Source organism: Vombatus ursinus, unplaced genomic scaffold (assembly GCF_900497805.2).
Source record: "Vombatus ursinus unplaced genomic scaffold, bare-nosed wombat genome assembly UNPS02014818.1, whole genome shotgun sequence".
Lineage (NCBI taxonomy): Eukaryota > Metazoa > Chordata > Mammalia > Diprotodontia > Vombatidae > Vombatus > Vombatus ursinus.
In genome coordinates, this window is record NW_020954596.1 from 49,337,883 (window position 1) to 49,356,352 (window position 18,470).

Genomic DNA, 18,470 nt, shown 5'->3' on the forward strand with positions numbered 1-18,470 from the left:
CAGGGAGACCTGAGTTCAAATCCTGCCACAGACATTTGCTAGCCATGTGACCCTGGGCAAATCACTTAGCTTCGCTAAGGCTCAGTTTCCTCATCTATAAAATGGAAATAATAATAACACCTATACACAGGGTTGTTGTGAGGACCAACTGAGATAGTATATGTAAAGTGCTTTGAAAATGTTAAAGTGCTTTACAAATACTAGTTATTATTTTTACACATACATTTCTTGTGCGTTTGGTTGGCCCCTGATCCAAATTCTGAGGGCCAGCCAGCTCAGCACAGGCCAAATAGGTTTATATATATATGTGTATGTGTATGTATGTATATATATTTTTTTCTGGATCCACAAAGTTAAGAACTGGATCCTAGAACCCAAAGGGTACTAAAGTTGACAGACTAAAAGGATAGGAAAACAATCTGTGTGGAAATACTGAAAGAAAGAAAAGCAAATAGTCTAATGTTTCCACTATGGAATTATCTCCTTTTTTTCTTCTCCCTTCTGATTTAGATAAAATCATTTTCATCCTCACTTTATCTTGTTCAACTGATACCAGAATTTCAGCAAACTTTTTATGCACGTGATATCAACATGTTGGAGGTGGGAGTTCTCAGGTTAACCCTGGGAGTCTGAATGAATTCCCATGATATAAAGCCATCTCTTCAGGCATAAAGAAGTTTTTGTGGCAAGAATGTGGGAAAAGGGGGAACATTTCTGCTATTATCCCCTTTCTCTTCCCCCAAAAGCCCTTCCAGGTGTGTGATCTGAGTATTCTGGGTGAAGGTCGCAGAGGATCACCTGGGATTCCCTTCCTCACTATTAACTCTGGGCCTGACTCCCCCGAGCTCCAGACATCAGGAGCAGAATAGGCTGGTCTCAGGTTACCTTTGGTGAGGAACGTACAAGAGACTGAGATACAAAAGGTGAGGGAGGGGGAAACAGGATGTCAGCATGAGCACAGGTTCAGCGGGCAATACCATTTAGAGATTTCTCATCCACGGTGGCAGTGGCGACAGCTGTTCCCAAGAAAGAAACGCCTGGTGCTGGGGCCAGAGTTTACTGGTGACTTATAGAGATTTTTCATCTGTACTAAGTCTTATCATTTCTCATAGAGTCAAAGAGTGAAAATCACCTCTGCCTCTCGTTCAACCTCAAGGAGTTCCAGGAAAAGGATGGACTGGCCCCATTCCTGCTTTTCCGTTTGCTGGATTTTGTGGGCAGCCTCAAGATTGAGAGGTGAGAGCTCAGGTGGTAGTGGTTGTACCTTTGTATCTGTCACCCTGGCTTAGCATATCTGGCACTGAGAAGCACAACCAATAGCTGAACATCTGGGAATGGGGGGAACTGTGTAAGGGAGCTGAGCAGGGGCACACATTCGTTGCAGAAAGGGATGGATAAATGGTAATGCTTCCCAAAAGCTGCTTGTCAATCTAGCTCTGTTTCCTGCCTGATTTTGATAGCATCACATGCTGAAAGCCTGTTCTGCTCTGAGATACAGACTATGCTGTGAGTATTGACTCAGTACCAATTTTTTTTTAATGCAGTCATAGAGGCAGCAGAAGGAAAATATGCTCAAAAGCTATTTAATGACCTTTTTGAAGATTACTCCAATGCCCTGAGACCAGTGGAAGATACAGACAAAGTACTGAATGTCACTCTGCAGATTACGCTCTCCCAAATTAAAGATATGGTAAGTAACAATAAATGGATGCCTATTAGAGCTGCTGTTTAGGACAGCAATCTTATTTTCCAAAGGAACAGCTTCTTAGCTAGGGTAGTGAGAGGGGATAGGAGCAGGCAGGCATAATGGGAGATGGGTGAGATAAAGGAGAGAGGTCTTCACTTCACAAAGGTGTTAATTTCACTGATGTTTTCCTTAGATATGAAATGATGAAAATAACCCTCATCCTGCTCAGCAGTCTGGTATGCGAATGAGCAGAATAAAAATGTCTTGCAAGACCTTTAAAATCTGCTTGGAGAAAGAAAACAGAAACAAGGGGTGTGTGTGTGTGTGTGTGGGTGGGTGGGTGGATGTGTGTTTAAAAGATACTGTATCTTATTCTGCATTTGAGAGTGCATACAGTTATGAGATTTCACTTTCCTTCTCTGCATTATGGATAGGTACGTCTCTGTCTTTGTCTCTGTCTGTCTCTGTGTGTGTGTCTCTTTCTGTCTCTCTCTCCCCTCTTTCTCTTTTTCTCTGTCTCTCCCCCCACCCCCACCCCCATCTTCCTTTCCTCTGTTCCTTCCTTCCTCCCTCCTTTCTTCCCCTTCTCTACTCCTCTCTTCTACCCTATTTCTCTCTTTGCTCTTTTTCTTCTCCTTCTCCCTCTCTCTTTTCCATTTTCCTGTTTCCTTCTCTCCCTCTCTTTTCTCTCCTCTTTCTCTCATCTCTCTTTTCACTCTTTCTCTCTTTTACTCTTTCTCTCTGTCCCTGCCATTATTCCCTCCTTGTATGTTTTCATGACAATTTTGATCTGTTCATCAAATGTGACCCGAACATCTGTCCATTTTAAGCTAAGCACAATTTTAAAAGATGGGCTTGTCAGTTTAATTAGAGAAGGAGAATTTTTAAAAGCTGTTGCTTGTGCATGTAACATTAAGTCCTTGAAATGGCCATAATGCGGAAGTGGACAATGTACTCTAGAGATAGGATGCATGTGGTTGAATTGCTGTTGTCTAGAAGTATCTACATCCTAAGTCCTCTTGCAGGATGAGAGAAACCAAATTTTGACAGCCTATCTGTGGATTCGCCAAATCTGGTATGATGCATATCTCAAGTGGGATAGAGACCAATATGATGGGCTAGACACCATCAGGATCCCCAGTGACTTAGTATGGAGACCAGATATTGTTCTTTATAACAAGTAAGTTGGAATCAAAATTAATGACTTGTCGCTATCTTCAGATAGTTGGCATGTGTTTCAACTAGTAATTTATTTGATTCTAAGCATAAGAATGTTCCTAGCAGGCATGAAATGAAGCCCTTGTTGTGTGGGAATTGGACAACCAGTGTAATGAAACATTTAATGTGTTTTTGCATCTTGTCTCTCTTTTGGCTTAGCTTTCCTGAGTATCTGTGTTTGTGGGAACTCTGAGTGTATTCATGGCTATTAGATAATATTTTTGCCCCTAATTCTAATGTAAGAGGAACAATCTAAGAATGTGTGCCACTAATAATAGCTAACATTTATATAGCAATTTAAGGTTTGCAAAGTGTTTTATTCTTTTTATTAAATGTATGTGTATACTAAGTATGTAATATATTTATATCATTTACTCATTAAACATGATCTCATATTATCCTCACAACAACCCTGTGAAGTAGGTGCCATTATTATCCCCATTTTACAGAAGTGGGAACAGAGGCTTAGCAAGGTTAAGTGACTTGTTGAGAGTCACACAGCTGGGAAGTATCTGAGGTAGGATTTGAAATCAGACCTGCCAGATTTTGGGTTGGCATTCTGTCCCCTCTACCACTTTAGCTGCCTATTAGGATAAGAAAGGGAGACACAGGGGCAGCTAGGTGGTGCAGTGGATAGAGCACCGACCCTGAAGTCAGGAGGACCTGAGTTCAAATCTAGTCTCAGACCAAACCCTTAACACTTATTTGCTGTGTGACCCTGGGCAAGTCACTTAACCCCAACAGCCAAAAAAAAAGAGAGACACACAGTCATGACAGTATTCTTTATTCTTGTTCCAGAGCCTAGCACGGTGGCTGGCACACAGAAGTAGTGGAGCTGAGGGTACTATGCATTTTGCCATTAAGTAAATAATGTGCAAATAGTTGCCAGTTACTTTTGAGTAAACAGCTTGGGTACTTAAAATAATATGCTTGTAGTCCTGGAGATGAACAGGTAGCTAGGCAGTGTAATAGATAGAATCTGGGCCTTGACAGCAAGGGAACCTGAGTTCAAAGCCTGCCTCTGATGCTTGAAAACCTGGTGACAATGGTCAACTCAGTTGACCTATCATCTGTTAAGTGGGGATAATACTAGCACCTGCCTCATGGGCGGTAGGGATAAAATGAGATAATGTATATAAAGTGCCATCAAAATGTTAGCTCATTACTTTCATGTTCTGAAAGAATATCAAATCTAGTTACCAAAATGTCCTTATAGGAGTTTGATGCCCACCAAGGACATTTAATTACTTACTTCCAGTAAGTAATGCTCTCCCTGGGAATCTGACAGTCTGGAGAGGGAAGACAGGGAGATGTAGTAGAGAAAATACTGAATTTGAAGTCAGAGGTCACATACAACTAGGTCTTTGCCCTGTGGGACCCTAAACAAGTCACTTTCCTTTTCTATAAAATGGTTACTTTCAAGGGTGAGGTGAGGGAAATGCTTTGCAAACGTTAAAGAGTCCTAGAAATATTGATTATTGTCATGAAGTTTTCCAGATCACTAAAGGGTCATTGGCTAAATTACCACTGCTGGTTAGCATGCACAATCTGCTAGGGAGTAAATTCATTTGGAAGACTCCTGCCTTGTTCCTTGCCTATAGTACATTTCCTCAGTTTTCTATAGGCATCCTAAATTCAACATATTCATTATAAAACTCATTACTTTCTTCCCTCCCTCAACCTGACCCTGCTTTATCCAATTCCTATCGAAGGCACCCAGTTACCCAGGGTATATAACCTTGGAGTCATCCTTGATCCTTACTAACTGTGTGGCCTCAGACAAGTCACTTAACCTCTATTTGCCTTGGTTTCCTCATCTGTAAAATAGAGGTAACATGAGCATCTACCTTTCAGGATTGTTGTGACTTGTTGTTAGCCCAGTGCCTGGCTCATAGTAGGCATTATATAAATGCTAGCTATTATTATTATCATTGTTATTATTGTATTATTCCTGATTGTCCCCTTCCTGACTATATTGGATCAGTTACCACTATTGATTCTACCTCCAAAGCATATTTCCTTCTGCCGGTTCTCTCTACTCACATGGCCGCCAATCTGGTATATGCCCATATCATCTGAAACTTCCTAATTAACCTCCCTGTTTCCAATCTATTCTCTCTCAGTCTGTCCTCCACAGTCCATACCACCATCAAAATAGTCTTACTAAGCTACAGGTCTGACCTTACTCAAAAACATTCAATTATACCCATTGCCTCTAGGATAAAATATAAACTCTTCTGCCAGGCATTTAATACCCTCTATGGGATAGCTTCAGGCTACATTTCCAGACCTCATACCACTCTTCTTTACAAACTCTATCTTCCAGCCCCACTGTCTCTCAACCTTGACACTCCTCCCATCTCTGTGCAATTAGAACAGCAATCCCCCAGGACTGGAATGGATTCCTTCCTCATCCCCACCTCTCAGAATCCTTCTCTTCCTTCAACACTTGGCTTAAGTGCCATCTCGTCTATGAAGGCTTCCATAATCTCTCCTTCACTGTCCCCCTGCACCCCAAGTTGTTAATGTTTTCTCCCTCCCATTCAGAAGAGGTGTTTCAAAGGAACAATTCAACAGGACTTGGTAACTACCTGAATATAAGGAAAAGAGAAAACTGATTCATAAACAACTCTAAACTTTTGAGCCTAGGTTGTTGGTGTTCAGTTGTGTTCAACTCTCTAGGACCCCATAGACCATAGCATGCCAAGGTTATCCATGGGAGTTTCTTGGCAAAGATACTGGAATGATTTGCTATTTCCTTCTCCAGTGGATTAAGGCAGACACATGTTAATCAACTTGCCCAGAGTCACACAGCTAGTAAGTATGTGAGGTCAGATTTGAACTCAGGTCTTCCCAACTCCAGGCCCAGTGCTCTAACCCCTCAGCCTAACTGCCTTCTTGAGCTTAAGTGCCTAGTAGAATAGGGGAGACTTTGATGTAAAGAGTTAAAAGGTAGAGAGCTACTTTGGGGGATGGAAAAAATTGGGAAGGAAATGAGATGATGAATTAATTAACAGCTTTTCTTTTTTCATTTCTGCCCCCCCCCCCCCACTTAGAGCTGATGATGACTCTTCAGAGCCAGTGAATACAAATGTGGTCCTCAGATATGATGGGCTTATTACTTGGGATTCCCCAGCCATAACCAAGAGTTCCTGTGTAGTTGATGTATCTTATTTCCCTTTTGACGATCAGCAGTGCAACCTGACCTTTGGTTCCTGGACCTATAATGGTAATCAAGTGGATATATTTAATGCATTGGATAGTGGAGACCTCTCTGATTTCATTGAAGATGTGGAGTGGGAAATCCATGGAATGCCTGCTGTAAAGAATGTGATCACTTACGGGTGCTGCTCTGAGCCTTACCCAGACATAACCTTTACACTTATTCTGAAGAGAAAGTCATCTTTCTATATTGTTAACTTGTTGATCCCATGTGTGCTAATATCTTTTTTAGCCCCCTTGAGTTTTTACCTCCCAGCAGCCTCTGGTGAAAAAGTGTCCCTAGGAGTCACTGTCCTCTTGGCCATGACTGTATTTCAATTAATGGTTGCAGAGATCATGCCTCCTTCTGAGAATGTACCTCTGATAGGTGAGTAGCAGTAATAATGGTTATATTAAGAGCAATGATGGCTATGTGCTCAAAGTGAGTGAGCCACAGTTTGACAATGATGATAATGATGATGATGATGATGCAGGTAGTTAATAAATTATCATTGTATTCCTATTGCCTTTAATTTAGTACATGCTTTTTGGGTTGGATCAGTCAGTTCCAGATTTATAATCAATATAATTGATTTGCTATTAGCAATTGGCATAGATCACAGGTTGTTAGAGTTGGAAAGGAATTTAAAAATCATCAAATTCAACTCCTTTGTTTTATAAGTCGTTAAGTGTCAAGGTGGATAATGAATTTAACTTGAAGAATTTCAATGCTCCATCAAATAGAATTCTATCTGTTCTTTAAAACTAGAGTAAACAAAGCTTTTGACTTGGGAAGTGTAGGGATCGAGGTAGAAGAAAACGAGAAGTTGTTTTTAATGCAAATTGTTTTGTTCGCTTTTAATCTGAGGCAAATACTACATAGCAACAATGACCCTGATCACAGCATCCACTGCACTGACTATCATGGTGATGAATATCCACTTCTGTGGTGCTGAAGCCAAGCCAGTGCCCCAGTGGGCAAGGGTAGTCATCTTGAAGTACATGTCCAAGATCTTATTTGTTTATGATGTTGGAGAAAGTTTTGCCAGCCCACGCCATAGCAAAGAACAAGAACGTCACCAGAAGAACAGCAAACTCCCAGAGCTGCATCGGAAAGGGCCCAGGAACAGAGACAATAACATTTCCCGAAAGAAGGAAATCAATAGACTTTTAAATAATGACTTGGGAACCCAGGGTGAGAATCCCAAAGAGGCAGACAATTACTGTGCCCGGTATACAGCCCTGACAAGGAATATTGAGTACATTGCTAAGTGCCTCAAAGATCACCGGACCAATAACGCAAAAGGAATCGAATGGAAGAAGGTAGCAAAAGTGATCGACAGATTCTTCATGTGGATTTTTTTCATCATGGTGTTTGCTATGAGTATTTTGATTATAGCTAAAGCATAATCTGTGAGGTTGAAAGAATGCTAGATCTGGGAGTCAAAGAACACGATTTTGAATCTTGACTATACTACTTACTCCCTGTGTTATGTGGGGTAAGTCACTTATCTCTCTGGGGATCAGTTTCCTCATTTATAAATTGTAGGGGTGGGGATGCTTCGAGGAGGCAGTCTACAATGAAAGGAGGACCAGCACCAGAATGGGGAGTCATAAGACTTAGGTTCCAAGCCCCATATTCTGTCCTTCATTGTGTGATCTTGAGCACATCACTGCCCCCCTCTTTGGGCCTTAGCTTCCGCATTTGTAAATTGAGAGGATTAGACTTCATAACAGCTAAAGTTCTTTTGCACTCTAAATGAATAGTTCCATGACTCTTCCAGCTCTGAAACATTTTCACAAGCCAGATATTAAGATTTTCTCTATCATGTAAGTGAGGGGTCAATATTATTTAAAACACATATCACACATGCGCATGCACACACACACACACACACACACACAACCCTCAAACAAGGCCTAAAATATATCAATGCCATTCTAGGTAAAAACAAAACAAGATCTTAGACATCAATTCTAATTACAAGGTTTTTCTCTGTTAAAGGCATTTCTGACATTTGCTAGCAGGTCAAAGGGGTATTTTTTTTTTTGGTAGAGGAGGATGACCTTTGAACCTTGTACAAAGATTAAAGATCACTATGAGAACCACCCCAAAATGGGGCTATATCAAATCTGCAGGCTCCCTACCACTCCAGCAGAGGCCAGATGACCACTTACGTGGGATCGTGTAAACAGGATTCATAATTTGGGCAGGCCATCGACTCGTTGACCTCTTAGGTTCCTTTCAATTCTGAGATTCTATAATTGTGTATATAAAAATGGAAAAGAAAATGTAGAATTTACTTTCCTTCAAGAACACCTTGAAGACCGAGAGCTCCTCTTTTGCATGGTTTAGATAATGCTTATACCATAACATGTACTCAAAAAGCATAAATTTATGTTATCTGACTTAGTAGGTGGGTAAAGGTAATAATACTATCTGTCTACATGCAAAATTTGACATACCAACCTATCCCCTTTTTCTTTCTTGGGAAACCCATGCTTGCATTTTTCCTTCTGCTTGCTGGGCATGTGGACAGCAAGTTGCTGATGCAGCTTAAGCAATCCTACCCAATAGCCTTAGCTGAGATGGTCCAAGATTGCTAGGTGGGCCCTTCTCGTGAATTGTAGCAGCTGCCACCATGGAACTGCAGAACTTGACAGGGGAAGCTATTTCCCTCTAATCCCTGACTCTTATTGGTTTATACCTTTAGCCTTGGACAGTGGCTATCAAGCTTTTTGAAGTCATAGAATCATATATATCTATGGTAAAATCTTGATCAAGTGGTAACATTTTAATGCTATATTAAGCCCTTGGTTCTTTAACAGACAAGTTTAAGTTCTACCATGCTGGAAAACGGATCCGGGTTTGGGTAGGTTGACGGATTGACTGTCTGTCTGCTGTCTGGCAGAAAGGCTCAGACTGGCTGTCAGATTGTCATAGTGATTCTAGAAAACATACTACCCCATGTAAAAGGATGGTAGTTTTCATCAGTGAGGGCCAGACCCACACCAATGAAATCAAGGGTCCTTGTCAAAATTGTAGAAGTGTGTGTGTATACATATATGCATACATATATATGAGTGTACGTATGTGTGTGTACACATACATATATGCATATTTATTAAAGTATAGTGATAATAAAGGAAAAATAATACTGGTTTTTAGAAAACGATCCACAGTAGGCACTTATGAAATGTTGATTGGTTAATTAATCCATGTTGCTATGAAAAAAAGGAAAGAGGGTTGGGAAGGATTTTTGAAGATATTATTAATAATAAAAATCATAAGACAGTAAGAAAATAAAATTAGGAATGGAAGTCATGGGGGTTGTAATAAAACTTCCATCGTTGTTTGTTGTTGTTCAGTCATGTGGGACTCTCCGTGACCCCATTTGGGGTTTTCTTGGCAAAGATACTGCAGTGGTTTTGCCATTTCCTTCTCCAGCTAATTTTACAGATGAGAAAACCGAGACAAACAAGATTAAGTGACTTGCCTAGGGTCATACAGCAAGTAAGTGTCTGAGATAACATTTAAACTCTAGGTCTTCTTGGTTCCAGGGCTGGCACTCTATCAGCTGCTCCACCTAGCTGCTCTGTAATAAAATTACTCTGTTTTTTTATGTTGCTTCTTCTCGGGGTGACAGTAAAACGAATAGAACTCATTTTTCACCTAGTGCTGGTTACTTTCTGGTATTGAGCACTATTGTACTTAGGAACAAATACGTCATTATAGGGTATACAAGGTGGGGAAGATGATGGTGAAATCTGGAGATAAAATACAAATTCACATGTATACAAGTTGTCCCAAAAAATCTTAGTGTGCTGCACTCCTTTGGGATCCTCTGAATAATTTTTAAGATTTTCAAAGTGCTTTCCTCACAACTGAGTAGGCAGTGCAAACATTATACTCATCTTACAGATGGGGAAACTGAGGTTCAAGAAGTTAAATAATGCCCACGGTGGCAAAATTAGGAAGTGTCTAAGCTGAGATCAGAACCCAGGTCTCTCCTAACTCCAGGTCTAGCTTTTTTTTTTAAAACTTTTTATAACTCTATTCCTTGAAGGGAAATGATTCGAAAATAATATCCTCCTACAAACTTATTCTGGTTCCCCATCCAAGAGGTCAAAGGGATATAGTTTATTTTTCTTCATATGACATTCCTAATGCCCAACAAAGTGCTCTGTCCATTGGACGAGCATTAGAAATACTTGTTGAATTAAATCGAATTTAAAATGTGAAAAAAGTCTGGTTCCTTCAAACACACAAAAATAGGGCTAAATCAATGGTTTCCTCCCCTCCTCTCCTCTCCTCACGCTGATGAAATTCACCACAGAAACTGAGTGGACATCTGGGGACCTGGGTTCTGAGGAATACAGTCTAAAGCCCTTGTATAGACTGAGAGGTCTGTTTTGGGGCACAAATGCTAAGCTGACACTGAGGGCTGTGGGATAAAAGCTTTCTGGGTTTCAGTATTACACAGACTGATTACTTCATTCGCAGAAGAGAGAAGTTAGAAGCTGACCTACTTGGTACATAAGCCCAAAGAAGTGAATTAATTACCTTGTTTGGGTCCCTGGGGACTTGAAACAACGATCTCCACCACCACACAGAATCTTGGCCCTGCCAAGATGAAGTTCAGGCTAAAGTTCACGTGATAACCCTTGTTTTCCTAATTGTTTCAACTAATAAGCCCTGTCTGCATAGGGGGGTAATTGAAAACCTCTGAGGGTCAAAATATAGTTAGTCAATGTCACCATCTTCCAGGAAATTCAGCCCCAGAAAGGGATTTGCATCATCGAATAAATGATCTGTTGAATTCTTAATGACATGTTTTGTGTGGAGGAGCTGAAGTTGTAAGTGTATCTGGACCTTCATATATAATGTAAAGCCATGAAGCATAAAGCGATTGAGATTCTCCTGTTCACATACTCTGGGACTGGGTCCCAAGATCGTCTACGAGGAAGGCAGGTGGCAGAAATCCAGAGTGTTCTTCACACTTTGGAATAGGCTGTCCAGCCTCCTTCATCTGGGGTACCAGGTGCGACCAGCGCCTACACTCCAGCAACCTGGGGAGCTGCTGTTAATCAAAAGATCCTTGTTGTGTTCTAGAATTCCCAGGTCAGGGGTATCTAGAGCTGGAAAGGTTCAAGCCCCTCATTTTAGAGAAAAGGAAACCAAGGCCCATTTTGCTATTGTTCAGTCATATCTGACTCATTGTGAGTTTGGGGTTTTCTTGGCAAAGACACTGGAGTGGTTTGCCATTTCCTTCTCTAACTCATTTTACAGATGAGGAAACTGAGGCAAACAGGGTTAAGTGACTTGCCCAGGGTGACACAGCTAGGCCAGATTTGAACTCAGAAAGATTAGTCTTCCTATCTCCAGGCCTGGCACTATGCACTATACCAGCTAGCTGGTTCCGTATTTTTATGGGGTGGCCCAAATTCCCTTAGCACCAACTTCAACAGTGGATTGATATTCAGTGCAATCTCACAAATGTTCATTAAGTGCCAACTCTGTACAGGATATCCTGAAAGTCTTAGTGAAACTATTAAACTACTAAGACTTTCTACTACTAAGGACACTTTGTATGTAGACTCCTGGCTTTTGGGGCTTCCTTCAAGACTCAGCTCAGAACCTACCTTCTGCAGGCAGACTTTCCCGGCCTCCCCTCCCCAGCCTCACCCTTAGTGCCTTCCCTTTACATTGTATAGCTCTTATATGGGGACATAGTTATTGGAATGTTGTCTCCCTTATTAGAATGTGAGCCTCATGAAGGCAGGTAGGGGCTGTGTCTTTGCCTTTGTTCATACTCCCAGCTCTTAACACAGTGCCAGGCACAGAGTAAGTACTTCATAAATGTTTGGTGACTAAAAAGGCAAAAAGAAAACAATCCCAGCCTTAGAAGACTAGAAAGGGACCAAGGTCCCTTTCAACCCTTTCCTATAAGGGGAAGAGAAGGGCAGGAGAAAGGGGGAATGAAGAGAATTCAATTTTAGAAATATGGATTAGGGGCAGTTAGGTAGTGCAGTGGATAGAGCACCGACCCTGGATTCAGGAGGACCTGAGTTCAAATCCAGCCTCAGACACATAACACTTACTAGCTGTGTGACCCTGGGCAAGTCACTTAACCCTGGGCAAGTCACTTAACCCCATTGCCTAACCAAAATAAATAAATAAATAAATAAATAAATATAGATTAAAGGCCTGCTGTTGTGCTGTAGGCACAACTCAGTGCTAGATACTAAGGATACAAAAATGAAAAAAAAGCAATAATTAGCATTTTATATTTAAGGTTTGCAAAGCAACATATTATATGTATATACATATATATTATTCTCATTTAATTGAATACATTCCTTGCGCTCATGGAGCTTGCTGTCTAGTAGAAAAGAAATGTATGTACAAATATACATTGATGTTGTTCAGTCATGTCTAGCTCTTCATGATCCTGTGGACCACGTCACACCAATGCTGTCTATGTGGTTTTCTTGGCAAAGACACTGGAGTGTTTGACATTTCCTTCTCTAGTGTATTAAGGCAAACAGAGGTTAAGTGACTTGCTCAAGGTTGTACAGCTAATTAAGTTGTCTGATGCCAGATTTGAATTCAGGTGTTCCTGACTCCAGGCTAAGCACTCTATCCATTGAGCCATCTAGCTGCTTTTGCAAATATGCATATGTGTTTGTGTATGTGTATTTATACACATACACACACATAGAGTTGTTGTTTGTCTGTTTTAAGAGGACCAATGACATCTTGGGGTGATGTCTTCACTCTCAAGTGAGCTGGATTTAAGAGTTGCTTGAAGTAGTCAGCCTCACTCTCTCTTCCAGAGTCATTGAATCCAGTCTCCAGACAAATCAGGATAATTGGTAATGGCCCAGGATGCAGTGAATGACGTGAGTGTCTTGGATGTTTGACCAAGATCTAAGCGCCTGCTTCAGCCACCTTCATGGCCATTGGAACATTGTTCTCATCCAACCATTCTGTTGAGGTTCAGGGGTTTAGGGGTGCTGGAACTCCAAAATCAGAACACACGGGTCCTGCCCGAAAGAATTTGAGCCAAGCCTTCTTTCAGCCAAAGACAAGGTTTATTAGAACATCTGTCATACTGGGCAGATTCTCAAGGATTCTGAACATTAGTGAGCTATTGGCTAGATTGTAAGAATCTGAGCACCTCAATGGAGACAAGATGGACCTTATATACAGAAAGACTGTGGGAGGGATCTAGGCGTGGCCAAGCAGTCTGCCAGGACTGTTAGGTAATAGACCCCCAGGGAGCTGGACCACTTGGCCAAGGATGAATGGAGCCAAATAGGATTAAGGGTGGGAGTGGCCATAGGGAAATGAGACAATAGAGAACTAGGCTAGGTTAAGGGTAACAGAGAATTGAGAGATTGGGTGTAGCCACAATGAAAGGCCAGTTGATGGTATTATAGCCTCAGGTGAACGCCAGAGATTTGGCCATGTGGGAAAGTCCAGGATTTTTCCTTTTTGGGGTCTAGATCTCATCCTCATCAATTCCAATGGGAGAAGTCTTCACATGCTTTGGGTAGACATTCCCTTAACCCACCGACAGGTTTGAGGCCTGTCAATTACCCTCAACATGGTTTAGCCCATCTGCCTAGATGGCTTTTACTGGGGTATGGCCATTGTGCACGCCACACTTTCTTGGAGCCACAGGTGAGAGTTGGGTGAAGGTGGACACCAACGGTGGATGAGTAGCCCTGAAAAGGGCTCAGATAGTCCTCTTTGAGCAGCACCCCAATATATTATAGATATAAATATGTAGATAGAGATATAGAGATAGATGTATATGTATATATATGCATCTATTGATATTTCTCTAATCTCTATGTCTGTCTGTCTGTCTATCTATCTATCAATCTATCTATCTATGCTACAAGGTGGAATATGATAAGTACAAAGACAGAAACCCAGCAAAGGAGGGAGAGGCCTCCCTGGGAGCTGCTTCAACCTGCTCAGAGGGAGGGTGGAGGGGGTCAGGAATTAAAGCCACTGAAACAAGGACCTGGTCACGTTCCCTTCTGCTCCCTCCCCTTCACTTCCAGAATTAGCTACAAGGCAAAGAGACCTGTTTTTCTATTAACAGACTACAAGGTTCAAAAGGAATCCACCCCATTCCAGGTTAAATGGAGCAGGCCTGCAGGCCTGAGGTGTGAGTTCCCTTGCCTCTGGTACATGGTCTTTTCCCTAAGTATTCTGAATTGCTCATCTCCTGCCACTGCTTAACCCTGAAATACGAGTTCCAGAAGTTGAAATGAAGAGGCAGAGAATCCTTTTCTACGTAATAATGATGACTCAGGTGTCATGCATCACAGCTTTTGTACAAAGGGATAGAACTTAAAATCAACAAGCGAGACAGGAAATTCAAAAGAGCTAAACAGTGGGTGTGGGGCCTGGTCCTCTCGGTTCCTGTTGCAGCACTTACCTGGTCATGCGTCTGTGGGTGGGGCACTCTCAGTAGCTAAATAAGCACCTCTACTAGAGACCAGGGGAGCTGCCCATGGCAGGCAGGGCTCTCAGAAACGTGCCTCCTTAGACACAGTGTGGCCTGTTAGACAGCCCTGGACCTTCCATCAAAGGCCCTAGGTTTGAGTCCTGGGCTCTGACCTACTTAATTTCATGACCTTAGGTGCTTTATATCACTGAAACTCAGTGTTCATTTGTAAAATGGGGATTCTGGGAATCACTACATACCTACACCATGGAGCATGCTTTTGTAAATGTTCCAGCTACAGAAATGGGTTATTGCTGTAATTACGTGAAAGTTCTGAAGTTGGAGGGGGATATTGCTTGTGATGACTTGAACAGAGGTCAAGGACAGTAAAAGCAAAAGGTTAATTAGGAATTGGAAGCTGGTTTCTCTACTGGGGAAAGGAGGCAATAGGTATTGTTGCTGTAGCTCCAGGAGAATTGAAACTGGGTAGTAGTGTGGCTCATATAGCGGAGCTAACAGCACATTTTCACCTCGGTCTCCCTATTACCAGTTATGCCTTATCTTGTCCTTCCTTTTAACTTTAGCTTGAGGACTAGCTCTTCCAAGTAACTGTTACAGATAAACTCCCAACTCGCTAGTAGAATAGCTTTGGGACGTCTACGTAGAGTAAGGGATAGAACTCTGGGTCTGGAGTCAGGTAAATCTGAGTTTGAATCCAGCCGGAGACATTAGATCCTGGGCAAGTCACTTAATGTCTGTTTGCCTCAGTTTCCTCAACTGCAAACACCTATCTCACAGTTTTGAGGATTGAATGAGATATTTGTAAAGCACTTAGCACACAGTAGAGGATTTATAAATGCTTTTTCCTTTCCCTTCCCTTTCTAGCTAGGTGGGGTAATAGATAGAATGCTGGGCATGAAGTCAGGAAGACTTGAGTTCAAATCCAACCTCTGATTCTTACTATGCGATACTGAGCAATTATATAGTGAGGATAATAGCACCCACCTCCCGAGCTGTTGTGAGGATCAAATGAGTTAGCAATTGTAGAACTCTAGCACAGCGTCTGGCATGTAGTAAGCATTATATAAATGTTAGCTGTTACTACTATGCGCAAAACCCTATTATGTGCTAGGTGTTGTGGAGGGGTACAAGAAGTATAAGACATGGCCCTTGTTGTCAATGAGCTGACAGTCCCATGGGGAGGGAGTCCTGTGAAACGCTAAATCACAGCACAAACAAGGTGTGATGAAGAAGAAGGAAACAACCATTTATTAAGCACTTACTATATACCAGGCACTGCACTGAGTGCTTTACAAATATTGTACATACAACAACCCTTTGAGGCAGATGCTATTATTATCCTCATTGTACTGTTGAGGGAAATGAAGCAGTCAAAGCGTTAAGTGACTTGCCCAGGGACACAAAGCTAGTAAGTGTCAGAGGGTGAATTTGAATTCGGGTCTTCCTGATTCCAGGCCCAGCGCTCTCTCCGCTATGTCACCTAGTGGAAGTATCATATAAGCAACCTGGTAAGTGTTGTAGGGGACCAGGGTCAGGAGAGACCAGTGTGGACGGGAGGGTTCTAGGAAGGCTTCACAGGGAGGTAAGGGGAGAAATCTTGAAGGAAGGAAGGGTTAGAAAGAAATGTGGGAAGGTGCAGGGCATTCCTAGTTGGGGGGGGGGGAAGCAGGATCAAAGACGCAGAAGTAGAAAGGAACCACAGCATGTTCAATTAACAAGCACCAGGTCCATTTGGCACCAGAGCTATATGAAAGAGATGTAGAGAAGTAGAAGAGGGAGTGTGGGCCCAGGATGAATGAATGCCAAGCTTAGCAGGGAGTGTGGATGTTGCCCTGGAGATAATGAGGCACCATTGAAGGCAATAAAGCAGGGGAGGGCCAGGGTGACAGGAATATTTGAGGAAGATTAGTCTGGGAGCCTTACACAGGAGGAGTGAGAAAGGGGAGAACCCAGAGGCAGGGACACCAGTTAGGCTATTACACTTCTTCTGTTAGGACCGTGGACAGTGTCCACCTCTAATTTCCCCTGAACACATAGCTCTGCGTAGGTACGTGTAGAGACTCATAGACTGTATTTGGTGGAAAGGGGCAGTGAAGATGAGCCTGTTCTATGTGGAAGAAGCTATGCTGAGCCATTGCTTACTACCAAGCCTTATGACTCTGGACATCTTGAGGCAGTGTGGTACAGATGAACCTAGGTTCAGAAAGGTCTGGGTTCAAATCTCAACTCAAATACCTAGTAACTGTATCAGTGTGGCCAAATCGCTTCACCTCTCACAGTCTCAGTTTTCTCATGCATGAGATGGGAATAATAATATATGCTGTGCTTATCTCACAGGATTGTTATGAGGGCCAAGTGATAATAAGGATGATAATAATGATGGTGGTAGTGATAATGATAATAATTTGATTGATGATTGAGTGATGATGATTTTGTAACAGTGATTACTCTAGCCCCCATTACCTGAAGGCTAGGACTCTTACATTTCAGGAGGTGATTCTGCAATGGTCAATCATGGTCCAGTTGGGCCCAGAGGAGGTAGGGGCCTGAGGTGACAGATGTTGATAGCTACTGGTTCCTGAATATCCACAAATGCAGCTTTTGACTCCAAAGAAATTCTTCCAACCCCAAGGTTTAATCTTATCTGACCTACCTCAAATTTGTATATTTGTAAAAGGCTCCTGCTTACTATGCCTAACAGCCTAAAAATGAATAGCCCCCAGGGGTCAATGCATCCAGCCGTGCGTGTCTGGAGAGTCCATCTTCTCAAAGCAATTTCATGGGGGGGTGGGGGAGGAGCAGACTGGGAACGGGACCCAAAAGTTGACCATGATGCAAATATACACGTTTTCTTATACCCTCTGTGTGAGAATGTTCGTGGACTTTGTATGTTATTTGAATCACCCTGTAGTTATTAGGGTGGGTGTGACTGTGTTTCTGTTCCTTGATCAATAAAGGAGCATTTATTAAGTACCTACTACGTGCTAGGCATTTTGATAAGTACTAGGGGAGCAGGGGGAAGAGACGAAAGTTAAGCAGTCCCTGCATTTTTTTTTTTTTTTTTTTTTTTGGTGAGGCAACTGGGATTAAGTGACTTGCCCAGAATCACATAGCTAGTAAATGTTATGTGTCTGAGGTTGGATTTGAACTCAGGTCCTCTTGACTCCAGGGCCGGTGCTCTATCCACTGTACCTGCCCCTACAGCCCCTGCTTTTAAGGAACTTACATTCTATCCCACCACACAGTGGTGACCTAACTGTGAAATTTGATCCCTATTCTTTTTGGCAGGCCTGTCTTTGCTTCCTCTGATCCTTCTTTTTCTTTTCCTTCAAGGTCCATTAAGACTCCACATGCTTCATGAAGACTTCCCAGGGCTTTTCCCTTGGAAGTAATCCTTCCCTCCTTCTGCTTTGTTTTCCGGTTCTGTACATGTTATATCTTTCCTGTTATTAAGTTGTAAGCTCTTTAAGGTCAGAGATTCTGAGTCATGAACCTTTGCATCTAACAAATAGTAGATATTTAAATGCCAGCCAACTTTAGTTCTACGTTGGCCTTTTATGACTATATAGCACAAATAAATGAGATGGGGGAAGGAGAGAATTTGGTACTGAAAATAAAATTGAATTAAAATGAAAAAAAAAATTAGAAGGATCTATCTTTAGGTGATGATCAAACAGTCTTCCAGAGAGAAACTTCATTACTGGTTCACCCCAGGCCACTTTTGGTTGGTGCTTGAAGCAAATTTTTCTAAGATATACTTGCCTCTAGAATTCTCTGCCCCCATCAACCTTTCCTGGACCTGGCCAAACCCTAGAGCAGACCCACACCACTTGGCAGTAGGTAGGGGCCAAAATTAAAGTAGGCTAAACTTCTTCTGG

At 42.1% G+C, this 18,470-nt stretch overlaps 1 protein-coding gene across 2 annotated transcripts; it reads left to right on the forward strand.

Annotated features, from left to right (window-relative positions):
• The first annotated feature begins 1,012 nt into the window (after positions 1-1,012).
• Positions 1,013-9,166, forward strand: CHRNA9 (cholinergic receptor nicotinic alpha 9 subunit). 2 transcript variants are annotated; one of them, XM_027836454.1, is made up of 6 exons: positions 1,013-1,236; positions 1,545-1,690; positions 2,713-2,867; positions 5,962-6,134; positions 6,360-6,494; positions 6,975-9,166. In XM_027836454.1, the coding sequence occupies exons 1-6, from the start codon at positions 1,173-1,175 to the stop codon at positions 7,514-7,516; spliced, it is 1,215 nt and encodes a 404-aa protein (XP_027692255.1). In that variant the 5' UTR covers positions 1,013-1,172; the 3' UTR covers positions 7,517-9,166. The 2 variants fall into 2 exon arrangements, with proteins under 2 accessions (XP_027692255.1, XP_027692254.1); XM_027836453.1 differs by having other exon boundaries at positions 5,962-6,494.
• Positions 9,167-18,470: the final 9,304 nt, after the last annotated feature.